The following is a 17,013-nucleotide window of genomic DNA, read 5'->3' on the forward strand; positions in this document are numbered from 1 at the left end:
AGAGATGTAGCCATGTTAGTCTGGTCTAGCTGTAACAAAAAACAGGACTATGTAGCACTTTAAAGACTAACAAGATGGTTTATTAGGTGATGAACTTTCGTGGGCCAGACCCACTTCCTCAGATCCTATTTTCTTCCACAATTTGATCTGAGGAAGTGGGTCTGGCCCACGAAAGCTCATCACCTAATAAACCATCTTGTTAGTCTTTAAAGTGCTACATAGTTCTGTCTTTCGTTTCAAAGGAAGGGGAGAGTGTTTCCTGGAACCTGGGCCCGAAACTGCATTCTCCTCAGACCAGAAAAGGTTCAGTGTTTATATTGCTCTCCGGGAGGGGAGGGGGAACCTCAGATCTGTGCCTTGGCTGGGGGAGACCACGTGAGCTGGCCCAGCAGGACAGAATGGTGAGAAGCCCCAGAGAGCAAGGAAGTGAGTGTGAGTGGCTTTGTCCAGGAAGCATCCCCAAGGGGTCTTCTGAAACTTTACCCCATCACGGGCCCAAACCGAAAATCTTCTTCCAACTCAGCAGCTCATGCTCATCTAATTTAAATGATTTTCGGTACCAGCTAGCATACTGCCATGCTTAGCTATTGCGCTGCATGTCAGGTTTGAAATGAGACAACTAGGGACAAGTCATGACTGGTAAGGCTCTTTGCTATATTCCAGTAGATCTTTGGTGGTTTAGCCCTATTCATTCGAGACTTAGTTCCCCATCATTATCTATAGGCCATATGAACATCTGTGACCGGGATGCATGATAGCCATGCAGCAGGCTAATCAGTACACCACCGCTGTGTGGGATTTTCGAGAGAGCCTAATGTAGCAAGGCACCCCGTTCATACGCTCTTTCAAAAGGAGCTGAGTGCCATGCTACTACAGGAGTTTCTGGAAATACGCCCCCTCCCCCCCAATCATGAATCATTGTGGTGGATTTATGAGAAGCCGGCATTCCTCTGGCTTGCCTGCTCAGTGCGGGCCATTTCTGAAAGCTACACGGATCTTACCGTTCGAAAAGCTGCAACAACCAGATTGGAAGGAAACAGATTTCTGTAAAAAAAACAAAACAAAGTAAAGTACACAACCAGCGTATCATTGCTTTTTACTTGATATAGGAACACAACACCTATACCAGAGGGCAAATATTTTGGCATTAAAACGCTGTATATTGTGTTAACTTTCAGCAGTTTTATGCCTAAGCAGAGCTATTGCTTTCCACATTACTAAACAGCATGCAATTCAGTTACAGTTAAAATAATACCCATTCTTCTAATTCTCATGTGAATTTTTTTTTCATAAAAAGAACCATTTAACCTTTCAATACTGCAAGGGCCACGGAGTAGATCCAGGAAATGCAATTCCCTAAATACCAAGGATAAAACCTGACAATACCACAGATCGGTGATGCAAACAGCAACTAAGGGATTAAAATCCTATGTTTAAGCAGGTGCAATTCCATAGAAGTCTATAGTCTAAATCCAACAGTGACTTAAAACAATGTTGTAAAGTGCATATCAGGCGTAAGTGCTTGACAAGAAGTATGAAGTAATAAGAAATAACTCATTTAAATTTAGCATTCTGCATGAATGTGTGTGTAAGTAAAAAAACAGGGGTCTCTAACTTGGGAGTATGTAAAAACTAGGGATTTCAAAATCACCACCCAAGCCTAACAAAGAAAACAAATAGTTGGTGATTATAAGATAAAGCTGCACTCCCTGTTTTATTTTGCTCCCCAGCAGTTTTTACCGTTATACTTCATTACTGTTCTTTCAATAGGTAAATTACACTTGTTTAGCACACTTATAGAATGTCAGATCTATGCAAGTTTCATAACATGAACCCATTTTACAATCATTTGTTGATAGTTCTTTTTTCCTGCTGGTTATTAGGAACATAGGGGCAATTATATGGTTTCAGATTCATAGTCCATCTAGTCTAGTATCCCATTACTAACAGTAGCCAGTATCAGATGCTTCTGAAAAAAAGTGTAAGATACCTCCTAATCTTTCATAGTTAATAGCTGTCGTAAGGCCTGAAGCAGAAGTTTACTAGCTCTTCCAAAATGTTTAACAGTAACTGTAACTCTTGATATTTTTAATATATAGGCAAGTTCCAATTCCCCTTTAATTTTTGCTAAATTCTTGGCCTCGTTGACTTCCTGCATCAATGAGTGCCACATATTAATTACACATTGTGTGCAAAAGTATTTCCTCTATCAGTTTGAAAATTGCTACCTTTAATTTAACTGAATGAACTTTGTTCTCGTGTTATGGAAGCTCATTATCTAGCTTGAGACTATTCGTTATTTTATGTACTTTTCTCTTATCCCCTCTGATTTGTCTCCTTTTTTCAGGTAAACAATGCCAACTTTTTCTCTCTTCATATGAGATTTTTTTATAAGAATATAAAAAGGGCCATATTGGGTCAGACCAATGGCTCCTCAACTCCAATAGCTTGTGTCTAACAGGAGCCAATGCCAGAGGCTTCAGAGGGAATGAACAGAACAGGGTGATTTGAGTGATCCATCCCCTGCACTCCAGTCCCAGATTCTGGCAACTAGTAATTTAGAGATACCTAGAGTATCTCCACTTAGTCATCTCTTTTCCAAAATGAACAGTCCTACTCTTTTTAACTATACGTCATAGGAAAGCTGTTCCATACCCCACAACATTTTTGTTGCCCTTCTCTGTACCTTTTCCAATTCCAACATCTTTTTTGAGAAGAGGTGGCCAGAACCGCTCCCAGCGTTCAAAGTATGAGCATACCATGGATTTCCATAGTGGCATTATATCTTCCCCTTCCTAATGGTTCCTAAGATTGCTACCTTTTTTTGACTACTGCTGTACATTGAGCAAATGGTTTCAGAGAACCAGCCACAATCCCACAAAGATCTTTCTTAAGTGGCAACAGCTCATTTAGACCCTATCGTTTTGTATGTACGCTTGGGATTATGTTTTCCAATGTGCTTAATTTGCATTTCTCAGCATTGAATTTCATCTGCCATTCTGTTACCCAGTCACCCAGTTTTGTGATAACCCTTTGTAAACTCTTTGCAGTCAGATTTAGACTTAACCATCCTGAAAAATACTGTATCATCTGCAAATATTGCCACTTCACTGCTTAGCACTTTTTCCAGATCATTTATGAGTACACTGAACAACACTAGATGCAGTACAGATCCTTTGGGGACACTGCTATTTACCCCTCTTTATTGTGCAGTGACCAAAGTTTCCTATCTTAACCAGTTACCATCCCAGCTAATACTTACAATTCTGTACTTTAAAACTGTAATATAGAGTGTGGAGGTTTCCATTATATTTCCTACTTAAGTGCTGATTCTTAACAACCCTGTACCCACTGCCTACAAGTAATAGTCATCGGTATGCTACGTATGTAAATGCTGAGGTAGCGAGTTACCTGTATTTCTAACTGTAGGCTTGATCTGTCACCTATCTGAAAACAAGCTGCGCACTTGTGCGGCCACTCTGGAGAAATTCAAATGCCACCAAGCTTATTAGGTGTTTTGTTTCCACTGGTGATGCACATTCATTGATGCACATGAAGTTTATTCCATACATGGATGGAGAAGATTATGGGGAACATTGGTGGGCACGGTGGTGAAAATACTACGAAAAGGTCTGGCTTAGGCCAAGTCTACACTTAAAGCTTTTGCTGGCATAATAAATGTCAATTGGGGGTGGGATTTATTTGACACAGTAATGTCACCAATTATACAGGGAAAAGAGTGTTTTTGCCAGCAAATTTATTTTACTGCCCAAGTCACTGTAAACTATAGAAACAAAAGCACATTTGTCAGTCTAATTGTGTTTACACTAGGAGGGAATAGCTATCGTGTCAGTGGACCTGTCTCTAACCCTAGCATACCAGCAAAATATTTAAGTGTAATTGAGACCTTAGAGCAGTGGTTTCTAACCTTTTTTATACCACGGATCGGTGAACTCATTCAAAAACATTTGGTGGACTGGCACTGAAACATTTGCACATTCGTGAGGGTAGTTAATTTATTTGCATATGTATTATGGTAATTAATTTTAAGGATCACGTTATTTTACTTTGCATCTCTGTCCGCACAATACATGTCATTGTAACAGATTTTTTTTATTATTAGTCCCCACCCGATCCCAAAAGTAGTATTCAAAAATTGCAAAACATAACCAAACACATGGACAGTGCTTTCGTGTAAAAAAACATTAATGACAGCAGAGGATGGGGCTTTGGCTCTTAATCCTCATGTCAGCAGCATCCTGCCAAGGGAAAAAAAATGAAACTGGGGCATGCATGCATAAATGAGTGACAGCTTTGTGGATGCTGGGGTGACTGGGGTAGTCATGTGGACTTTATCAGAAGAATGAAGTTGGTGAATTTTTGAATTGTAATGCCAATAAAATAAGCTCTTCAAATATACAAAATGCAGATCCTGGGATAATAAAAATAAATGTATAGTGAATGTCAAAATCAAGGAAGGGAAATGCTTTTTTGATTCTTTGAACCCTGATTTCCCTTCCTTCCTATGCACAAGATGCCCCCAAGAAGGATAAAGCGCCCAGGGCTCAGCATGGCCGGGTGGTGGCAGTTCCTGCGTGTGCATGCTGGCTGGGAGCAGCTGGAGGCTAGGGGGAGGCTCCCACCAAGCAAGGAGAAAGGAGGGAGTCAACCCGCAGTGCCAGCATAGATGGGAGGAGAATGCAGCCCATCACGCAGCCTCACCAGCTGGGCCACGGAGCGGCCGCTGGAGCTGGAACCAGGGTCACAGTGAGGCCCTCCCTACTGCTGCTCACCCTGCTGCTGCGTGGGGAGGGGTGGGAAGAGAACTTTTTGTGCGTGTACAGGCAAGCACCATATGGGGAACCCCAGCAGGTGGGGCTCATTAGCAGCTGGGGGCATAGCCTGGCAGTGTGCTGCAGCCCAGCAGGCAGGGATGTGTGGCTGGTGGGCGGTTGGGAACCGCTGCCTTAGCATAGAGAAGAAAGGAAGCAAATCCAGGGAATAGCAAAGCAGGAGTGAGCAGAGAAAGGAAAAGAAGCCAGCTGAAGGTAAGGGTATGTCTGCCTACTAGGGAGGTGAACAGGTAACCTGTCAACAGGTTAGTTGGTGAGTATCACCCTTAATAGGTGATACTTAGCAAGTAATGGTTAACAGTTACTTGGGAGCAGGCCCCGCCCACGGCCCGCCACGGGCGGAGGGCTGCTGGCTCGGCATTGGCAGCCGTGTGTCTCTGCGTGGAGCTACTGGCTCCCAGCCCAGGTGGGCTCGCAGACTGGGAGTCCGAAGGCTTGAAGCAGCAGTGGGGTCTGGAGGCAAGGGCCCCCCAAACGCTCCCTCCGAGCCTTCCAGCAGTTCCATGGGGCTGGAGCAGCCCCTGCTTGTGGCGAGGGCGCCACTCCAGCTCAGTGGGCTGGAACAGCTCTCCTGCCTACCCCTGTTTAATAAGTTAACCTAATGTTTGACCCTTTGACCGGTTAGCTAATTAAATGGGATTTTACATCCCTAATGTCTATGTCTGCACAAAATTCTGTTAGCCCAGATGTGGAAAAAAAAATGTAAAAACCCACATGCCTGACTGACGTACGTTTCACCAACAGCACAGGTGTGGACAGTGCTGTTTCGGCAGGATTCACTGCCACTTGTTGGCGTGGTTTAATTATGCTGATCTGTGCACTGTCACCCAGACCATCAAGCTCTTTCCCAGACCATCAGCCTAGATCAGCTACAGGAGAGAGCTCAGAGCAGCACAGCTGCAGCTGTAGACATAGCCTAACTAACCTACACTATCAACACAACTGATGCCCTGTTTGGTGTTCTTCTATTCATAGTTTCTTTATCTAGCCACACTGTATGGACTTTCCCACAGCCTTGCTGATACTACAAAGTACACAGACTTTCACAAGACAACTGGTTAACACTCACAGCCTTTTTGTTGCTTTTGTCAACAGCACTGAAAGCGTGATAGGAATCATTTGGATTATTGAGTCAGATCGCATTAGAGCTGAGAAATATCATTTTGTTTCATAGAAATTCATGGTATAAATATCTTGCTGAGCTATTAAAAAAAAAAAAAAACAGAAAACAAGGGAGAGAAATTCAAGCAGGCTCCAGTACTACAAACAATTGCGCACATTGTTAACTTGATGCATGTGAGCTGTGCCATTGACCTCCATGAGACAACTCACAACATACAAGTTAAGTGTACATGTAACTGTTTGTAGGGTTTGGGTGTTAGGCTCATTACTTATGTACTTAACTTAAAGCATATGCTTCATTTCCACTGGGTTTTAGTATGTGGTTGAACGCTGCAGAAAGTCCCAATTCAGTAAAGCAAGTGGCAATTTTTGGCTGCAACTGACAGATAATGCTTCAAGATGGTGCACAGAAATAGAACTATACTTCCCCAATCACCTGACCCAATTTTGACCTTAAAGACAGCAATTTTAGGTAATTTTAGGTTACAATATAATCATGGGCCAAATTAAGGATACTGATATCAAAAGGAACCCCCTCAGACTAGATATTTTGTAATTAAGTAATTTATTCGTGGATGCATCTAATTTAATGTTCTTGTTTGTTGTGAAATTTACTATTTAGAAAAAATGTCCTAAAAACCTATTACTGAATAAACATCAGCCAGACACTAAGATGTAGTTTTAGACACAATAGCATAATAATTCAAGTCATCATGTGAATTAAATCAGCCTGTTATGACAGACAGACTAGTGTGAAAGCACCACAGGCTTACAACTTCATCCAAGGAGAAATCTGTGCAAACACTCCCATAGAAAGTTCAGAAATCGAATGTGTTCCATAGGAAAATGCCATCCCCAGAACTGACAGGCATGTAGGCTGATCATGTGCTCACATCACAGGCAGGGCTGCTTATGAGCAATGAAGCAAAACTAAAAGCCCTTGGAAAGCCAGCCCCAGTTCTGTCAGTATGAGTCTGTGTTCGTTATGTCCCCAGTTCAAAATGGGAAATTCACATGCAGAAGCACAAATATGCTTCCTGTCCATGTGCGCCAGCATAAAGGAAGGATGGCACTTAGGCAAATGTGCCATTGCACATGAAAACCACATACAGTCACTAGACAATATTTTTTCCTCGGTTTGCCCTTTTATACCTGGAATTTACATGGGTTCCTATGAAACAAATAACTGTAATACTCATATAGGGCATCCACGGATCTTTTACACTTTACAAAGGAGATCAGTATAATTTATTATCCCCACTTTACAGAAGGGTAACACGAGACCAGTGAAAGGAAATGACTTGCATAAGGTAATCTGCCAGGCAAAGCCAATGGTGGGTATCAAACTCAGCTCTCCCAAGTTTCAGTTCAGTGCTCTATCCACTAAGTGTCACTGCTAGCTAGAATTGTTAATTTTGCGAGGGCTGAGATGGGAAATGGAAGTTATTCAGGTGACAAGGCCAAAAAGAAAAACAAAACTCCCAGGATCACAACAAAACCTCTCTCGCTCTCTCCCTAGCCCATGTCCTGCCATGAAGGATAGGCAGCTTCCCACAGTATCCTGCTCTAATTGGAGCTTGTCTAGACAGGGAAGTTATTCTTCAGATGTAGATTATGTTAAATAGGAACAAGGCAATCTTATTCTGACTTCCTGAGAAAACTACAAAACATCGATAACCTCCCTGATAACACCATCCTTGCCACCATGGATGTAGAAGCTCTCTAAACCAATATTCCACATGAAGATGGATTACTAGCGATTAGAAACGCTATCCCAGAGTATACCACAGCCAATCTGGTAGCAGACCTATGTAACTTTGTTGTCACCCACAATTATTTCCAATTTGGGGACAATTTATACCTCCAGATCAGCAGCACAGCCATGGGTACCTGCATGGCCCCACATAAAGTACGCTAACATCTTTATGGCTGACTTAGAACAACATTTCCTCAGATCCTGTCTCCTTTTTTCCCCCTCCTTTACTTACGCTACATCGATGACATCTTTATGATCTGGACCCATGACCAAGAAACACTGGATGCATTCCACAGACACTTTAACAACCCACACCCCACCATCAATCTCAGCCTGGACCATTCAACAGAAGAGATCCATTTCCTGGACACCACAGTACAAATCACTAATGGAAAATTAAATACCACTCTCTACAGAAAACCCACTGATTGCTACACTTACCTACATGCCTCTAGCTTCCATCCAGGACACACCATTCGATCCATCATCTATAGTCAAGCCCTTAGGTACAACCGCATCTGTTCTAATCCCACTGACAGAGACCAGAAACTTCAAGACCTCTTCCAAGCATTTTTAAATCTCAATTACCCACCAGGGGAAATAAAAAAACAAATTGAAAGAGCCAGACGAATACCCAGAAACCACCTACTTCAAGACAGGCCCAAGAAAAACAACAATAGAACACCACTTGTCATCACCTATAGCCCCCAACTTAAACCCCTCCAACGCATTATCAATAACCTCCAACCTATACTGGAACAGGATACTACACTCCAAGAGGCTCTGGGGGACAGACCCATAGTCTCCTATAGACAACCACCTAACCTCAGGAAGATTCTTACCAACTACACTAATACCAACCCTGGAACTTTCCCTTGCAACAAACCCCGTTGCCAACTTTGTCCACATATTTACTCTTGTGACACCATCACTGGACCTAACCATGTCAGTTATATGATCAAGAACACATATTCCTGTTCACCCAGAAATATAATTTATGCCATCATGTGCCAACAGTGTCCTTCTGCTATGTATGTTGGACAGACTTCTCAGACACTTCACCAAAGAATTAATGCCCACAAATCAGACATCTTCACAAGGAAAAACCAGTTGCTTTTCATTTCAACCTACCTGGACATAATCTTAACGACCTTACTACATGCATCTTACTTCAAAGATATTTTAACACCAGATTATAGAGAGAAACTTCAGAATGTTCCTTCATGCTTAAATTTGACACTTTACAAATGGGCCTTAACAAAGATGCTAATTACCTTAACCATTACAAAGATAGCTTCCCCACTTATCACCCCTGATTAGCCATTCATTGACTCATAAATAGCAATTCCCTTCCTCCTTCTCCCTCACCCCACCTGCTGTACTAAATCTGATTTGTCAGTTTAATAATGTTTTCACTTTTTTCACTGTATTCCTTTGGTATATATGGGCATGCCAATTCTCTTCCAGAATATGATCTGAGGAAGTGGATCTGGCCCACAAAAGCTCATCACCTATTAAACCATCGTGGTAGTCTTTAAAGTGCTACATAGTTTTTCTTTTTGTTTTTGCAAGATCAGACTAACACGGCTACCTCTCTATTATTATTCTGGCGTATGAGTGTCCACACAGGGAGATACTCCTGAACAGCTATTGCACTTTAAAAGTCTCACCCATCCTTAATCAGCATTAATTTTCAAATCTTAACAACCCTTCCACATGGGACATTATACTGGAATAGCACTTTCCCAGGCAGACAAACCCTTGGGTATCCCAAAATACCCAGCGATATCCCAAAATAGCTATCCCGTGTCTTAACAGCAAGCCTGTTATTTCAATATATAATGGGCTCACTATTCCAACATCCCTATTAACCTCATTCCATGAGGAGTAAGGGTAGACATTATTTGGGTAGACAGCACCAAATTAAGAAATAAGCTATTTCGAAATTGACACTCAAACTGCATAGCTTATTTTGAGCGATGGGGGCAATGTAGATGCACCCTTAGAAATGTGTGAAATGGGGCCACTCGAAACTCAGGAAAGAGACTACTGGGCAGTGATCCAGAAGGTCCACAGTAGGTATGGTTAAGGGACGTAAGGAGTTGGGGAGTAGGGATGGATCAGTGTTTCTCAATCAGTGGTATGAATACCCTTAGAGGTACTTGAGAGAAGTCTAGGGGGTACGTCAACACAAATGAAGTTCTAAGAACTGAATTTTTGTTTTAAGTTTTACAGTGTTACTATTTTTGTACTTTTTACACCCCAAAATGTCATCACCCGCCTGGCTATGATTAAGTTGTTTAAACAAGTAGGTTGCAACAATACAAAAAAAATCGTGTATGTCTGAAAACTGCAGGTAGTGGTGGTACACTTATTTTTTTTAAAAAGGGGTACTTTATAAAAAAAAGGTTGAGAAACACTGCTAGATTAATGGGTTACTTGAATGTGTAACATTATACAGCAAACCAAATTTTTAAAGACCTCAAACCCTGAAGTGTGTTACATCCTACTAAAGCACACGAGTGTTATCACTCTGCTGGCCGCCCTTGAACAGACTTTGGGGTTGCCTGATACCGAGTGCACTGCCAGGCTGAGGCTCAGCGATAGCACAGACTTGGCTCCATTACAGAGGTGGTAAAACGGAAAGCTGTCAGTGCTACGGAGGAAGAGAGTGACATCATTATGGTGCATGTCAACATGGCTGAGCGAGAGATGTATTCCATTTCTAATTCAATCCTCCCTTTCTCAGAAGAAGGGGCTGCCTAGAACAGAGGAGCTACTTTAGCCTCAGAGGTGTGGTAGCAAGTGCAGCCCCACTCTGAGGTGACATGCTTACCACTGTGCCTAGGCCAGTTGTTACAACTGGGAGGTGGGCAGAGAACTCCTCACTTGTCCCATCACAGTGTATAATTTGCAAAAGAGAAATACAGCCACCACAGGTGTGGGCATCACTCAGCATGAAAGGACAGCACGGCCTCAGGTCTGGGCACTGGCAGAGCTTAGAAAATACCCACGCAATACCTTTTGCAAGGCAGCACTGACCCCCTACTTAATCATTTCAAAAAGGAACCTAGATAAGGAAACAACGTCTGCAAGAGGAGATTAGACTGGGGTCTTCTATCAACTCCTATTTGGAAACTTTTATCTTGTTCACTAATGCACCACCTTGTACGAACAGCTACTGTTCCATTCCCCAATAATTATAAAGAATCTGTTACACCAACAATGTAGGGAAGGATAATTTCTATTATAAAATGCAGCAAAAAATGTAGCTGGTACCATTTACTGTTTAACCTACAACACTGCCTTTTTCATAGTGTATGCAACAATCATGAGGACATAGCCTGTTACCAGTAAACAACATTAGTCTGTGTTTAGTATTTCTTGAAAATCCAATTCCAGCAACCAATTAATAGTAACTCACTCACCATTCTCTCTCTCACATCATAGTTATTACAATCCAAGACTTTATCCCTTTTGGTCTCAGAGTAGCATGTTGCTGTTTACTAATATTCACATTTTTATAACTTTCAAAAATAGATTGAAAATGTGTTGCTGTTTTTTCCCTAAGTCCCACGTCTCCACCACAATTGCCTTGAGCTAGCACTGGAATCTGTGAAGCCCATTCCTATCCATCCCTCGATTTACAGGATTAATCCATGGCTGAGAGTTAGAATGCCATTAGGTTGTTGATTTAAGGCCACTGCAGGCAGCAAGAGTATTCTCTGCAAGCTCAACTGACAATGAGACTCAGGCCAGGTCTACATTACGGATGTTAAGAGGCAGGTAACTGGCAAATCATGTAGTCAATACAATTTGTATTAATTACACGATTAGTTGACATAGGCAACCCAGCTCCTACTACATTTAAACTGCAGAGCCACAGCAGCGGTAGGTCTAGGATCCAGCATGAGCCAGGACTAAGCAGTCCCAGTTTGCACCGGGTCCGGGACCACTGCGCTTTTGCATTTTAAATGTAGTAAGAGCTGCCCAGCTATTACTATAAGGTTGGAACCTCTCTGGTCTAGAACCCTCGGGGCCTGACCGGTTCCAAATGAGATAATTTTCTGGACCACACAAGGTCAATGTCGTCTAGCAGCATTACCAACACTTCCACTGCTTATGGGGCTGTTTAAAGGACATGTAGGGGTAAATTAGAGTTAAATAATAGCACAGAACACAGAGCTAGGACTGGTGGATGTAAACAAACTTTATAGGACTGTGGGAAAGTTGGCCACACCTATGAAAAGTGGTCATACGGCTAATTAAAACGATGCTGGACGACAGATTTTTCTGGACAAGAGAGGTCCAACCTTTACATTTAAAATGCAGAGCCACAGTGGGGGTGGCTCCTAGATGTGGCACAAGCCAGGACTGAGACAGCCTTGCTCAGTCCTGGCTCACGCCAGGTCTAGCAGCCCCTGTCTGCTGGGACCCCTGGTAGACAGGGGCTGCTGCCTCTGCTTGTGGGACCCAGAGCAGCCTCTGCTCGTGGCAAGGTTGGGCCCACCATGGGCAGAAGCTGCTTTGTGGCAGCTTCCCCGGGCCCCCATTGCTGCTACCTCTAGGCAGCAGTGTGTGTGTGTGTGGGGAGGAGGCGGCACTGTGGAGATGGTGATGAGGGGGGGGGGGGAGGGAGACTGGCTTTTAAGCCGATACAGCAAGGGGGGAGGGAAGATGCAAGTAGTTGGTAAGTTTGGTGCCGTCTTCACAGAGGAGGATGACGGGAGCAAATTCTACCATCAGCCTCCCTTAACTCATCATGAGAAGTACCCATGCTGACCAGAGCCACCCCCAGCGTTCAATTTAGTGAGCCTAAATTAGACCCACTAAATCAAACACTGGAAGATCAATCTTTATGAAGATGTGGCCTAAGAACAGAAGTACTACATTCAGAGTCTGGCTTGGATACACACACCTGGGGGCTCATGGTGTCTGTTTCAGTTTCTTCATCTATAACAGGGCTTCCCAACCTATGGGTTGCGCCCCAAATATGGGTTGCCATTACATTTCAAAAGGGTCACCACTTGTCTCCCCAGGTGGCTCTGTCCCCTCTCCTCCCCCTGTTTTTGAATTGCCTTGGGTCACCAAGTCTTCCTGAATTGTCAAAATGGGTCCCCATCTTGAAAAGGTTGGGAACCGCTGATCTATAACATAGGGATTTTTTTTTAAAATTCCTCCCGGGGGAGCTGGTCCTAGAGCTAGCCAAAAGTCAGAATTTCTATCCTGCAGAAAACACTGAGATTTTGAAATTTGATTTCGAACAACTGGGAGGAAAATATTCTGAAATATTTTGTTTTGACTTTCAATAAATGTTTAATTTTCATAAGGTCAAAATATTAGCCTTTTATATTAAGATATAAACCACATAAAAGTAAATAAGATCAACCTTTTCCTTTTTACTTATCGAAAAGAATCATAGAATACTAGGACTGGAAGGGACCTTGACAGGTCGAGTCCAGTCCCCTGCCCTCATGGCAGGACCCAGTACTGTCTAGACCATCCCTGATAGACATTTATCTAACCTACTCTTAAATATCTCCAGAGATGGGGATTCCACAACCTCCCTGGGCAATTTATTCCAGTGTTTGACCACCCTGACAGTTAGGAACTTTTTCCTAACGTCCAACCTAAACCTCCCTTGTTGCAGTTTAAGCCCAGTGCTTCTTGTTTTATCCTCAGAGGCCAATATGAACAAGTTTTCTCCCTCCTCCTGACACCCTTTTAGATACCTGAAAACTGCTATCATGTCCCCCCCTAATCTTCTCTTTTCTAAACTAAACAAACCCAATTCCTTCAGCCTTCCTTTATAGGTTATGTTCTCTAGACCTTTAATCATTCTCGTTGCTCTTCTCTGGACCCTCTCCAATTTTTTCACATCTTTCTTGAAAAGAATCATAGTTTGACCCGCTCTAGTTTATGGCATGTTAATGTGTATCTGTAGAGTGCTGCATACAGTCTAAAATGCACAGAACACTGCAAACCCTGTACCTGGATTCAATAATTGTCCTTCCAGAACTTTTCTAAATGTTGGCAGCTACGTCTGGATCTCGCACCAGCAGCTAGCTTCTGCTTCCACAGCAAGAGGCTGGCAAAGGCCTGGAAAGCCATGCCTTAATCCCCGTATTTTTAAAATAAAACATAAGTCAGTTGAATTTGTGATGCCCCAAAGAATCGCTCACTAGCCCACCTCAAAACTTCATTGTCAAACTAGATTAGCCCAGATATTTTATATGCCAGCCCAAGTTAATTTCATGACATCAAAGGATAGTCAAGGATCCCAGAAAGGGCACTTCTAAACCTGTATTTCTCAGAAGGCGCCTCTGTATTTGCTCAGTTGTAGCCTCATTCCTTTTTCTCCCTTTGTACCTATCCCCTCATCAGTCAGCTTGCTGTTAAACCACAGAAGAAACTACTTCTGCAAGAGCTGTGTGTGTGTGTTTTCTCTTCAGAGGTCTGGCCTTGCTAATGAGTGATCAGTGACCAAGCCTGGGAATGTAGCCAAGCAGAAGCCTCCCACATAATGCAAAGCACTACCTGTGGCCCCCAAGCCAACAGACATTAAAAAACAGAACTGCATGTCCTGATAAATGGCAGCTTTCCTAATCTCCAGAGAATCCATATTAAATATTGACATGCCAGTCTGGGCTTTCAATTCCATGTGGTGCCTTTAAAAAAATGCACTTAGAGGGTCATAATCACCTCACAATCCAATTCATAGATACATAGATTGTAAGGCCAGACACCAGGGATAAACAAGCAAACATCAAAGCCCTGTATCCTTGCGTTTAACAGAAGCATCTTATACGAAAAACAAACAAAAAATCATAGCGTATCAGTGTGGTGTGCTTTCCCCATGAAACAAAATACAGGACTATGTAGCACTTTAAAGACTAACAAGATGGTTTATTAGATGATGAGCTTTCGTGGGCCAGACCCACTTACTCAGATCAAATAGTGGAAGAAAATAGTCACAACCATATATACCAAAGGATACAGTTAAAAAAAATGAACACATATGAAAAGGGCAATCACATTTCAGAACAGAAGGGGGATGCAGGGGAGGGGGAAGGTAAATGTCTGTGAGCTAATGATATTAGAGGTGTTAATTGGAGAGGCTATCTTTGTAATGGGTAAGATAGCCAGAGTCTTTGTTGAGCCCCCCGCGTAGAGTGTCGAATTTTAGCATGAATGACAGTTCAGAGGATTCCCTTTCAAGTGCAGATTTAAAAGGCTTCTGAAGCAGGATGCAGGTAATTAAGTAGTTGAGACAGTGTCCTTTCTGGTTGAAATAGCAAGAAACTGTTTGAGAATCAGCGGCACAGCCATAGATACACACATGGCCCCACAGTATGCTTGTACCGAAAGTGTCCGTCTGCTTTGTACATTGGACAAATGTCTCAGACACTTCGCCAAAGGATCAATGCCCAAAAAACAGATATTAGACAGGATCACAAAGAAAAAACAGAGAGGGGAAAGGGAGGAGGAAAAAAAAGGGAGGAGAATGGGAGACAGAGCATAAGTATCTGGAGAATGGGTACTTAAAACAAAGCAGATAAAAATCAAAGTCAAAAGGATACTACACAGAGGTTGTGTCTAGACTGGCAAGTTTTTCCGCAAAAGCAGTTGCTTGCCAGCTGTCTACACTAGCCGCTTGAAGTTCCGCAAGAACACTGACTTCCTACTGTCTGAAATCAGTGCTTCTTGCGGAAATACTGTGCTGCTTCCGTTCGGGCAAAAGTCCTTTTGCGCAAAGCTTTTGCGCAAAAGGGCCAGTGTAGACAGCTCAGATTTGTTTTGCGCAAAAAAGCCCCAATGGCGAAAATGGCAATTGGGGCTTTCTTGCGCAAAACCGCGTCTAGATTGGCACGGACGCTTTTCCGCAAAGAGTGCTTTTGTGGAAAAGCGTTCGTGCCAATCTAGACACTCTTTTCCACAAATGCTTTTAACGGAAAACTTTTCCCTTAAAAGCATTTGTGGAAAATCATGCCAGTCTACACGTAGCCAGAGAGCTGTTAGCACCTTCAATGCCACCAGAACTCCAGGCAGTGCTGAAGACTGGCTGCCCTGCCCTTTCGCTTGAAGCCCACCCGTGCTTAAGAGTACAGAGCCCCACCCCCTCCCCCACGTGCGCGCGCACACATGCACACCCCTTGCGCAGGGGCCTGGTGAAGCTGTTGGCTCCCTTCACACACTGATGTAATGCAAGACTCAGCTGTCTACCTTTGGCCCATCTAAGATTAGTCAATGGAAAATCATCTACAACAGCAAACAAACATGGCAACATCACTGTGTGAAGAAAGATGTTCTGCAACCATTAGCCAAGGAGACAACTCATGGAGTGGGGGTGGTTCATGAGAGATTAGAACCTGGTTCCTGTAAAGGGGGAGGAGAGCAGGGGGTAGAACCTTTTTGGGGTTGGAGACCTCTAATCCACAGAAAAAAAAAAATCACTCAGGGGCCCACACACAAGAGAGAAAAAAACCCACCAAACTCTCTCTGATATGGCCCCCAATTCCCCTCTTCCTTTCGCACACCAGAGTCCAGGTGCCTTACTGCAGTACTCCTTCCTAGATAGCTACACACATACAGAATGGGAAGAGACTGATTGTTCCTTCCTAAGTGGTGTACTTTGCATTTGTCCTTATTAAACCTCATCTTATTTACCTCAGACCATTTCTCCAGTTTGTCCAGATCATTTTGAATTATGACCCTGTCCTCCAAAGCACTTGCAACCCCTCCCAGCTTATCATCTGCAGACTTAATAAGTGTACTCTCTATGCCAGTGTTTCCCAAATAGTGTTCCACAAAGTGAAAGTAAGGGTTCAGCGAGAATCCAATCACCCCATCCTGCCAGAACTAGCCTAAGACACGTCTTACTGATTTTTGAGTACTGAAGGGGCCGCAGCAGCAGGGTTTTTTTTTTTTTTGCTTGACAGTTTTTCCAACTTTTGTTGTTGTTGACCAGTTTCTCCCAGCGTTTTGTTTTTTTAAAGGGTTCCATGGCCAAATAAAATTGGGAAACACTGCTCTATGCCATCGTCTAAATCGTTGATGAAGATATTGAACAGACTTAGTCCCAGAACAGACCTATACCAACCCCCACTTGTTATGCCCTTTCAGCATAATTGTGAACCATTAATAACTACTCTGAAAATGGTTATCCAGCCAGTTATGTACCCACCTTATAGTAGCCCCATCTAAGTTGATTTGCCTAGTTTATTGATTAGAAGGTCATGCGAGACCGTATCAAATGCTTTACTAAACTGTAGGTATACCACA

At 43.0% G+C, this 17,013-nt stretch overlaps 1 protein-coding gene across 1 annotated transcript in view; it reads right to left on the reverse strand.

Annotated features, from left to right (window-relative positions):
- Positions 1 to 17,013, reverse strand: part of SLC1A4 (solute carrier family 1 member 4) — a 48,285-nt gene that overhangs the window by 25,465 nt on the left and 5,807 nt on the right. Inside the window, exon 2 of the mRNA XM_014569035.3 lies at positions 1,002 to 1,044. Within this exon, the coding sequence (XP_014424521.2) occupies positions 1,002 to 1,044 (43 nt within the window). The remainder of the gene's footprint in view (positions 1 to 1,001; positions 1,045 to 17,013) is intronic.

This window comes from Pelodiscus sinensis, chromosome 3 (assembly GCF_052426305.1).
Source record: "Pelodiscus sinensis isolate ZL-2025 chromosome 3, ASM5242630v1, whole genome shotgun sequence".
NCBI lineage: Eukaryota > Metazoa > Chordata > Testudines > Trionychidae > Pelodiscus > Pelodiscus sinensis.